At 40.7% G+C, this 11,505-nt stretch overlaps 1 protein-coding gene across 2 annotated transcripts; it reads right to left on the reverse strand.

Moving 5' to 3' along the window:
- Positions 1 to 2,255: 2,255 nt before the first annotated feature.
- Positions 2,256 to 10,620, reverse strand: vsx2 (visual system homeobox 2). 2 transcript variants are annotated; one of them, XM_034197747.1, is made up of 6 exons: positions 10,551 to 10,620; positions 7,874 to 8,244; positions 7,275 to 7,365; positions 6,461 to 6,584; positions 4,138 to 4,318; positions 2,257 to 3,313 (listed from the first exon to the last, which is right to left on the reverse strand). In XM_034197747.1, exons 2-6 carry the CDS (start codon positions 8,199 to 8,201, stop codon positions 2,991 to 2,993), a joined length of 1,047 nt encoding a protein of 348 aa, XP_034053638.1. In that variant the 5' UTR covers positions 8,202 to 8,244; positions 10,551 to 10,620; the 3' UTR covers positions 2,257 to 2,990. The 2 variants fall into 2 exon arrangements, with proteins under 2 accessions (XP_034053636.1, XP_034053638.1); XM_034197745.1 differs by lacking the exon at positions 10,551 to 10,620 and having other exon boundaries at positions 2,256 to 3,313; positions 7,874 to 8,405.
- Positions 10,621 to 11,505: the final 885 nt, after the last annotated feature.

Below are 11,505 nucleotides of genomic sequence, written 5' to 3' on the forward strand. Positions count from 1 at the left end.
TGTTGAAATATAAGACTATGCAAAATACGCAACTAGAAAGACTACAAATCCCAGAGTCGCGTAAGTGATGTCACAATTGTTTTCCTCCACTAAGAGATAGCTAAAATCAGCGCCATATAGATATAATCTATCTATATGGCGCGTTGGCGCTGGCTAAGATAAGATAACTTTAACAAGATGCCTGTGTGCTTAGTACCAGGTTGTTCTATTTCGTATATGGCTTCGCCCTCTAAGGCTATCGCTATTGGGTAATCCTGTACCCTGTACTGGGTGTCCTGTCGGAGTGAGTGACGTCAGGGAGCCAGCTGTGCACCTCTCTCCTGCCTCTCGGCACGCGGAGAGCGGCCCTTTTTCCCTCTTATAGGAGGGACTGAGGTTCCTTTTTCCTCTGACACACTTTGTACAGAGTGGAGTGCCTGGTCAGAGTGAGTGACGTCAGGGATCCAGCTGGGCGCTCTCCTACCTGTCTGACACGCAGAGAGCTGCTGTTCCCCCTCTATGATCGCTGGGCAAGGTGGGACCTTCGTCTCTACTTTCTCACAGCGGCTGGTAGGCCTATGTATTGTTCCCAGCCTTCACCCCGTCAGGGAATATAGGCATGTCTTGCTATGTTCCAGGGACGGTGATGCGCCATTACGCATGGCACAACAGGCAGGGGGTGTTATTGAGCAGGTGTGTCTGTGCTTCTAGTGCCGGGCGGACCCAGTGGGGCGCAGACTACATCATGCTTCGCCCTTAACCCAATAGCGATAGCCTTAGAGGGCGAAGCCATATACGAAATAGAACTGAGGTGACTTACTGTAACCCCAGCTTCTATGAGTAAATGGTACAGCCATAAGTGCTGGGCCCCACTGGCTCTACGAATAGCTGAAGAAAGGTTATGTTGAATGGGAGCAGATTGTCTGGGGTGGGGCCCACCTTGCGGGTGGGCGTGGACTACAAGTGTTTCAGTGCTGCGCGGGGGCGCAGGGGGATTACCCAATAACGATAGCCTTCGAGCAGTGTTTCTCAAACTTTTTCATACCAAGGACCACTTAACCAATACAAAAACGCTCGCGGACCACCTAACTCCACAAATATCCAAAAACACATCATTTTTTACGAATCGCCTGAAAATGGTACAAACAAGTGGCAACATGTGTGATGAAGGTGTTTATCTGGGCTATATCATGCAATCGAAAGTGAAACTTAAGCTCGTTCCATTGCGGAGATATTCCCGCGAGAGTGCGAAAAACTTAAATAAATGTATTTATTTCAAATGTGAAATTTTACCAATATACTCACGGACCACACTTTGAGAAGCACTGCCTTAGAGGGCTGCGCCATTTACTCATAGAAGCTGGGGTTACAGTAGGTCACCTCAGTTATCATACCAGCAATGGGTCTCGCTCGTTCTTTCGCTTCCCGTCTGATGAAAGGACCAGGAGTGGCTGGATCAAGTTAGCTACCTAGCTAGTAGCTAGCACGTTAGTTAGCATTACAGCCTTGTCATTTTTATTAGCCTTAATATGAAGTAACATCAAGTAACCCAAAATGTTAAACAGTAAGAGTATTCATATTTCGTGAACCCTTTGAAGAGTACTGTCACCGGTGTGATCATTCTATAATACACCATTTAAGCCCGGGGGAGAAATGCTAACGCTACATTAGAATCGGCGATCTGTTCTACTTCATGCTATCTGCACAAATGGTTGACATTAAACATTAAAAAGACCAGGCAGTTCAGAGAGAACCAAAGGAAGGCATGCAGGCAGGCAGCTTTGCATGACATTCTTCTGGACGTGTTTCATTGTGGTGATAGTGAGGGTAGTCAATCCCTTGTTTGGCAAGACAGTAGTGACGGCCATCTTGGTGACGTGTTTTCGTTGTGCTAGTCTGCGAGACCAGAGATGTAGTTCATTGAGCGGTTTCACACAACAAATGTGTTACTTCACAGTTTTACGACACATTTGGATTTTTTTTACTTGCAAAATTATCTTTTTCATTGACAAACATCATAATTCGTGGCACAATTAAAACGGGATCGAAAGATAATCTTTCTCTCTCCATTGACTTCAATACATAATTTTTCCGAAATAAGGACATGGAGCTCCCCCGGAAGGGGAGGGACTTCGCCACTCTATAATGATGCTGAAGTACAGGAAACCTCAGATTTACAGATGAATGTGTAAACAGCTTTTTAGTGCACATACATCAGGGTGATGTACAGTACACTAAAAAGCTCAAACACAGTAAAGCTCAAACACCAAGGAGAAGACAAATCAAAACCCATTTCTGAGCAGAGGGGCTTTAAATATCAGTACATTTTATTCAGGCTACGGTTACATTTATACAGACACAGATAATTATTGTTAACTGTAGATAACAGTACTATTGGACAATATTTGCAGTATGTACATCACAAGAGTTGTAACATGAAATATTTAATCTTGTAATCTTTTCACAGGACTGATTTTCAGTCACCCAGCTGAAATTCCAGGGATGTCAGAGGTCACAATCATCTTCTTGTCAGCACCTTTTGAGCAGTTAGAGTCCATTTCTTGCTTCAGATGCTTGTTGAAAGAACCACACAGTTGCATAAAAGTAGCTGCCATGTCACAGAACTGTTAGGTTAATGATCTATTTTAAAGAAAATAAATATATATTTTTTTAACGCGGCTCCATAGCAGAAGATTTGCAGTAAATGTTAAAGAAACATGTCAGAGCTCGAATATTTCTTAGAGCTGTAATAATGTAATTGGCTGAGTTAGGAAACCACAGTTGTTGTAGCTAAATAAACTTTAGCAACCTGATAAGATCAAGAAAGGAAATACATTTTGATTTATTTATCTATGATTATGATGTTTGATCTGCAGGTCTTATCAACCGTTATCAGCGATTCAACATGCATCAAGGTTAGACTCAACCAATACAACAAGACTTCTGCCTCTGAAGTGCAATCTCCGCTCTGCAGGTATTTTCACCGTCGGTCTGTTTTCCTGCATCTTATTTCAGTCACACTTCTCCACCTCTGCCGTCTCCTGCTTCGTCACATTGTCCTCAGCTTGTTCTTTGTGCGTGACATTTGTTCTTTCTGAAACTGTCCCGAGCACCTTGGCGCTGTGCTCTTGCGCCTTCGCTCGCAGCGCAGCGATACTGTTCTCCCTCAGTAACTCTTTAGAAATAGGTGTGTTAGTTGTGTCTTTCATCCTTTTCTCCGCCTCTTCCTCCATCACTTTGTCCATTGGTTTCTCCTGAGTTGGTGGGGGTGGTGTCAGGCTGCAGGGATTTCCAGGAGAGGTGTGTGGGATATCAACTGACTTCTTGTGCATTCCTGAAGGGAAAATACATTCAGTTCAGTTAGAGTTTGCAGAGCAGGCTTAGATAACTGAGTGTTTCCTTGTGAAGTTTAAATGTCCTGATGCTTTTGGTTGATTGTGTACTGAGGTGTTTGACATTGGAATAAAGTGTGAAAGAGAAAGAGGATAGATCAGTGAATAGAACCTCTTATTCAATTAGAGGCAGCTAATTGATTTAAACCAATCAATTGACACGAGGGGAGCGGGACAGTTGGTCTAATCTGTCCTGATTAAGTGGGATTATCACTGTATCGACCCTTTATTGACATGCTGACACTTTTATTGGCTCCTAGCATGACCCAGGCTCAGCTCCCACTTCCTGTTAGAACCAATCATAAGCCCTGCATCAAACACCACGAGACAGACTAATATAGAAAAATGATGTTCATGTCAACAAGAGCAGATTTCTCCAGGGAACACGCTCTCATCTTTGAAAAAGAAATGGGCAAATAGTACGTGTGTATTAAAAAATGAACAAAAATGTATATCTGCACCAGACAGACAGAATGAGGTAACTTCTTTAATCCGTGTAATACACAAGACAAAATCTAACATTAATTCAATATTTATTCAATTAAAGCTCAGTACCTTCAATCTTTAGATACTTGTACGCAGGGCTGTTACTATTATGAGAATGATGAGACCATATACAAAGTATTTATATGGGAATATGATTATTTTGGCAATCTTTGTGGAGGTTATATTATATGATATTAGTAGACCTAGTATTATACCTGTGGTTTTATTACCGATAAAATCTGAAATTCTCCCAGTGAACATGTTACAAAATCATATTTACCTAATAACCACGGGGCGTAGGAGTCTGTGACGCCCTCCTTGGCGGACTTGAGGATGGACTCGGGGAGGGGGATGGAGTGACGCACCATGGCTCCGTACAGGCCGTACTCCGCCATCACGCTGCTGCGACCCCAACACTTCTCCCTTTTCCTCCACTTGGCCCTGCGGTTCTGAAACCACACCTGGAGAAATGAAGGGCAGAGAAAGGATGAGTTTAGTTGATCACTTTAATGCTTGTTCTCTGCAGTATGGGACATTAATATATATATATCCAACATTTATCATTCAAGCTACAACCAAAACATAAACAGCCTTCCACTCAATAATCTCTCTGTTTGAGCTACACTCTGCAGGATGATGTATGTGCAGAGTGTGACACTAGAAGGCTGTTTTCACATTCAACCACTAAAGGGAGAGTTTTTCTCCTTAAATCTTTAGAGTTTACAGTGCGTTTGTACCAGAAAGAAAACCTCCACCTTACAAGTAAGTATGGGAGATAAATTGTGATCAAGCTAAATGAATAACATTCCTTGTTTCTTGTCCTAAATATTTGTCTTTGATAAGGTTAAAAAGGTAGTATTATAGACATATCAATATTTACATATTTATAGCCTCTGGATTTTTTTTAAAAAGAGAGAAAAAGAGCTGATTTATTAACAATGAATTGTATTTTCTAAATACAGAGCTAAATCAGATAAATTATTATTCAAAGCAAAATGTTGCCTTTTTTTGGATGCATCCTAAAACCTGACATCTATCTATATCTATAATTAGGATTTAACTTTTTTTTAAATCCCAATGAAACATCCCCTTTTCCTTTTGTAATCTTTTTGTAAAAGCGTTAACCTTAATTCTTCCTTGAAGCTGTAACAAAACAAAGTCACTCAAAGAAGGAAGATTTTACCGTCTGGACAAGGAAATAAATATCAATGGAACAATGACATCTGCTGGATGATTTAATGAAAAGGTTTTTTATGAAGTAGACTGGTTTTGAGATTCCCATTGGCCTTTACTCAGATGTTCTGGTAATAACCTGTATTTTTTTCAAAAGCCCTGATATTTCGAGATAAATACTTCATTGCTTCATACAGTATAAACTACATGTTGTCTTTTATCAGTTGTTTGTGTGCATGCCTGTGCATTATTCTCCTCCTGTCTCCTCTACTGCCTAAATTGATTTCCACCAAGCCGGGCCTCCAACAGCCTCAGCCAGCTTGTGAATATGGATGAGGACAACAGGAAAGAAATGAGCATCCTAAAATGGGCGAGGAGGCAGGATGACATTGTAGGGTATGGTTTGTGCTGGGAAATGTGTGCGTGCGTGTGTGTGCGTGTGCGTGTGTGCGTTTCACAGCCCTGGAATGAAAAACGATCAAAGCCGAGCCTGGAAAGCTATTCAGGTAGATCTGATGATAACCTCCATCTCATAAAAAGATGGGCCTCAGATGAGCAATCATGCTTTCTGACAGCAACAGTTTAAGTGTGCACGGCAGTGTGTGTGTGTCTTCACTGTATGTGTGTGTGTGTGTGTGTGTGTGTGTGTGTGTGTGTGTGTGTGTGTGTGTGTGTGTGTGAAGTGCTTCCTGAGAGAGGTGACCCCGGGGGCGAAGAGGCTGATTGAAAAATAAGTTAATTTCCAGGGCCGATCGATGGGAGACAGGCGCTCAAATATCACGGGAAATTAAAATGCTCATAGCAGCGAGGCAGGGCCCTCTGCTCAGCTGCTGACCCCTGCTAATTAATTTCTATGTAGTTATCATTTCATCTCAGGGCCTGTCTCTCACAGGGAGAGAGGTGATAAGTTCTCCTCAATTAACTAATTACACTGAGGGGTGAATTGGCTGCTAATGTGAAAGCAGAAGGCAGCGTGAGGATGATGATGGACAGCTCTACCTGAAGATCATTTTCTAACTGAACTGAATTCAGCATTCACACTGACTGACAGTCATTTTAGCCTTGAGAGTTTTAATTATTTACTATAGCAGGAAATATCTGAATGATTTGACTAAATACACTTTTTAGTTAACCTTTTTTCTCTCTCTCTTACTGCTTCTCTTTTATGTCAATGAAAGCATATTTAGAATGTGAAATGTAAGGTACAAAAGAATGCATGTCCTATTTATATATATTTGGTCATTATGGTATATTTTTCTTACTTGCTGGTTTATTTCTATTTCTATTTGAGATGTTTATATTTTAGAACTGTATTTAGTTTTTTATTATGTGCAATGCCTTGTTTTGTTTTATGCTGCTGCAACCAAAACAAATATGAATAAAGTACATTTTATCTCATGTCTGCAAACTGCCCAGATGTTATTACACACCTGTATTCTGTCCTCTGGTAGCTCGGTCTTCATGGAGAGCATTTCTCGGGCGTACACATCTGGATAGTGGGCTTCATTAAAAGCTTTCTCCAGCTCCTCCAGCTGATAGGAGGTGAAAATGGTTCTGCAGGCAAAACAAAAAAAGGATATATTATTGTTTCATCCATTTGTAATTTGGATTTCTCTGTGGCTTCTTACTTCAATTTTGAAGGCTATATTTAAAAATATCAGTCACCAGCCCAAATGTAAAAATAAAAACGAAACAATACCCTTGCACTGCAATTTAAAATGAAATGAAGATGGCAACTTATAAAAAGGTTTTTTTTTGTGGAATACAAGTAGAAGTAGAAATGTAGACGTCAGAAACAATAATGACAATAACAAGTCGTTCTTCTTTGTTTACAAAATGCATGTAAGAAAAAAAATGCATTTGATTTTCTTTCAAGGCAAGTTTATTTATATAGCACTTTTCTGTACGCGACAATTCAAAGTGCTTTACAAAACAAATTAAAAGACTTTTTAGGAATAAATAAAGGCCTTTTCATTATTATCTTTAACGAAATAACTGGCAACAATACGATTGTGTTATTTATATATGCATTTCAAGCTAATACCATATTAAAAATAGGCTAACAGCGTATTATCAAAATCACACACACTTGGATTTAAATAGGCCTCGTGTGTTTTGTATGTTGGTGACAACCATACATGATTTCCCTAAATAAAAGCCTATATTTAACATCGCAAGTCCCACAAATAAATACATATATAGACATCGTTATATTATTTTGTTTTCATTTTCGTTGTGTTTTACCTGTGTCGTCTTTTCTTCCGTTTCTTGCTCTGACTCATGGATGATTTGGAGAACTTCTGATCACCGGAGGAGAGACTCATGTCATCGGAATCTGCGAGGAAACACATCAGAGAGCAACTCAAAATACGGCAAACAATAATAATACAAATAATAAACTATACATTTAATTTATAAATGGTTATTTAAAAATAAAAGTCAGCTTTCCTGCTTTAAATTATTTCCATTATTGGTTCTTCGTCGCGTATTCTCCCTATTCATTGGATAAATGTAACCTAAACATTGACCACAATTAGTATGAAAAAAACTATTTTAGAAATGACCCTATTTTTAAAACAAACGTTTCCTATAAGATGCATTTAAAAAGAAAAAGATTAGTTGTTATCCCTGGTGAAATTAACTTTCAGTCTCAGCAGTCGTTATCACTCGATCACATTGCGCAGATGCTTTCCATTTTTATTTGCAAGAAATGTCTGCTATCCCCTTATTTTAGACTGTTAATAATAAACACATAATGAATAATATGGTATATTAACACCTCCACCAGAACCCACATTATGTCCCAGAGTGACCGGGCCTCAGTGTGTGTGTTCAGGACTCACCCGAGCTGGCGGAGTGCTGCGCGTCCATCTGTGTGTCCATGCGCGGCGCGCGGTGCAGCGGCTGCAGGTGCACGTGCTGCGCCTCTGCCAGCACCTCCAGGAAAGCAGGTTGGCTGTAAAACGAGTGTATTCCCTCTGGTCCGAGCAAACCCATGCCAACCCCGAGACCCCCGAGACCCCCGTGTCCGAGGACCGACCTGGCGGCCAGGACGTGCGCAGTGTGCGGCAGAGCCTCCAACGGCCTCCGGGGCGCCGCCGGAGGATCCTTGGTGAGGCCGAGCAGCTCCTGGATCCCGAAGCCCGTGCGCCGGTGCACCGTGGGGGCCATCTTCCAGCCTGGATGCGGATGCTGGGAAAGCCCGTGGTTCACGCTGGTGTGTGAGGGTGGTTTCTGTTTATTCTCAGTGTCAGAGAGCACAACTCCCTCCTTCCCTGTCATGGTGTTGAATATTTAGCTTTTCCTCTCCCTCCAAAACAAAAAAGAGTCCCAGACGCAATCAGCCTGGTGATGCTGCTTCTTTATCTCCCTACCCTCCTCGCTGCTGCGCTTTTTAACCAGCAGGCAACAGGCGGCAGCCAATCACAGGAGGGGGAGACTCCACGCTGAAGTTTGCACGAGCCCCCATGGTTTATTAAAGTAGATGACACTACTTCTGCTATTTAATTGGGACAAAATATCGATTATATTTATCTTTTTGCCAAGATATTGATGAGGATATGGGTAGATTATCCAACAAAAAACGAAAACTTAGATATTCAGGCTGTTGTGACAGCAGAATCATTAGGCCTTTCTCAGGAAAGCATGTTGTCTTAATTTCATTTTCAGTCATGATATCATAAAGTAATATTTATTTATTTATTAAGTCATCAGATACGAATCGAAAACATTAAGAGCTATGGGATATTTCTTTGCTGAAAATGAGATTTGTTTTTGGAGGTGAAGGGGCTTTAAAGTGATGTTTGGCTATGAAAATTAGATAGAAAATAAATCACCAGTGAAGAAAAAACGAAATGTTTTACTTTCACTGTAACTCTCCGTGTTTCTGATCATCTGCTCCGGGAGTCCAAAATATCCAATCATCCGGATAAATCCCTGAAACGAGGAGCTTAATTTGCAGCACGTTTGTGCTCATTTAAACACTGCATGTGAGAAACCAGATTTATGGACTAAAAATACTGTAGCCAAAAAGAAAATGGGCTAATTCATTAATATACAGCTATACTTTAGCAGATAAATGTAGAGTTCAAATGGTTTGACAAAGGAATAGTCTCATTAATAATATCAGCAACATTATACCTCTAAACGAATCTATTATGACACACATGCCAATAAAACCTATACTTTATCCATTTAAAGGATGAGTAATCGGATTACACCACAGTGCACTATTGTAAAAACAAGGGAAACATGCAAATTAAAACACAGGTCACGGTTTTTTCAGTGGTCAAATTAAAATAAACAATCATAAACTCACATTAGCCAATTTCTCTAACAGTTAATTAATCAATTCAGCTTGTTATTAGGGAGACTGCCCACTGATTGATCCGTTAGCTCCCTCCCTAACGTCCCATATAACCCTCGCGGTGATTTGCATATTCTAATTAGGTTTGCGCACTAAACGTTTTGTCTTTGGCGACAGTCTGCGCATCTGTTGATAGGTTATTAAGCGTGTTTTATTCTGTGACGGGTCACAGGATAAAGAAAACAATATCCCAGTTCAGGGTATTTAGGACACACCATGGGTGGCAATTAAATATGAGACAAACAGTAACAGTGGAGCAAATGCCAGAGCACCAAACAACAACAGATTTGTTTACCTCCTGAGGTTCATCCTTTATCTTTTTGAGGGTCTGATAACAAACACAAAGCTGCAAACTGAAAGTTATAACGTTTCGGTGCAATAATCTGAGTGAAAGTGAGCAAAGACATGTTGGTATGTCAGGGGAAATCATCCTTTTCACTCGTTTATTAAAGCTCAGATCAAATTCAAACGCACTGAAATGTGAAATGAAGTAAAAAATACTCTCATGTTCTCCCTGTTACCGCAAACCTAATCCTCCCTAATCAGCTGTTATTCAATTATTGCGGAGTTTCAATCGTTCGGGGATAATATGCGGCACACTTTTGGACATCTGGACGGATAATTACGCAGAGGAGAGTTTATGGAGATGAGTGGACGCCTGCGATGGAAGCGCAGATACAGTCTCCATCAATAGGACATGTGGTGATGAATAAATAAAGAGGTGGCTGTTTGGCGGCCGTGCGTCAGGCTGTCAGTGACGGTCAAACCCACAACAGATTTACTGCTGGTTTGTAATCTGAGATGTGATCAAGAGATGCAGCCTCACCCGGTCAAGTCAATTATGAGTCTCAATGTTGCTTTGTGTATCACTGCATCACCCTGCGGGGAAAGAGACTGCAGGCCATATATTTAGGGGGATAAAACATGAAAATACTGCATTATTTAAAATAATAAAATATTATCTGTCATGTAAGACAGACATTGTTTAAATAATAATGTTTTTGTTTTTTTGCAAGAGTCAACTAGATTGAAATCTGTACCAGATGGAGACATTTGTTTTCTCCAAAATGTGCTCCAAAAATTCATTACAACAAATACAATTCTCCAGATGATAACGAGGGAGAAAGAGAGAGGAGTGAAGCGACTTAAATTACCTTCAGCATCTCATGAGAAGCTATTAGAGAGACATTTCATTAGAGGTGAATGAAGAGATCAATGCCATACCAACAGCTATGCTAATGAGGTTTCCACACACACACACACACACACACACACACACACACACACACACACACACACACACACACACACACACACACACACACACACACACACACACACACACACACACACACACACACACACACACACACACCTCTTGGATCAGGTTGCAGTATAGAAACACGTTTTTGCAGCATCATATCTCACCGCTTCTGAACAAAACTGCAGCTTCTTCAAAGCTCCTCAGCAAGGTTCATCTCCATCTCATTACAAACCTCTCTATGCAGGAAATACAACAAAATGAGAAGGCAAGAGAGAGAGAGGAAGTTAATACAATCATAAGATTCATGTTACTTTAGTTTCTACAAATTATGTGAAAACATATGGGAATTCAACAGTTCGTTTTTTAAGTTTAAAATGTTTTGATATAATGCGCTTTGTGAACGTTTTTTAATTCTTGTTTTTTTACATTTTCTATATAAATTGTGATTATGTGGTTAGTGTGATCTATTTTGGCCATGGTAATCCTGACATGAAAATCTGATATTGTTAGACTAAAAGGTTCTGTCACTGACATCAATACACATGTTGGCAACCATAATGCAGAAATAACCAAACTAAAGCTCTATCACTGAGGTGAACATAAACAACACATCCTCACTCCCAGGTCGGCCTATGTTGACGTTATGTCAAGTCCCCTGTCGGCTTTTTCCAACGCAAGGGAGGGGCCTTAGCGTCCATTTTCAACGCAAGGGGGGGGCCCTTAGCGTCCATTTTCAGCTTTCCGGGATGTCCATATGCTTCTATGGACGCTCATTGAAGCACGGCATTCGTTTGTGTCGGCTGCCCTTAAAGGCAATGTGAGCGTCCATTCTCATTGGATAACGG

Source organism: Gymnodraco acuticeps, unplaced genomic scaffold (assembly GCF_902827175.1).
Source record: "Gymnodraco acuticeps unplaced genomic scaffold, fGymAcu1.1, whole genome shotgun sequence".
Lineage (NCBI taxonomy): Eukaryota > Metazoa > Chordata > Actinopteri > Perciformes > Bathydraconidae > Gymnodraco > Gymnodraco acuticeps.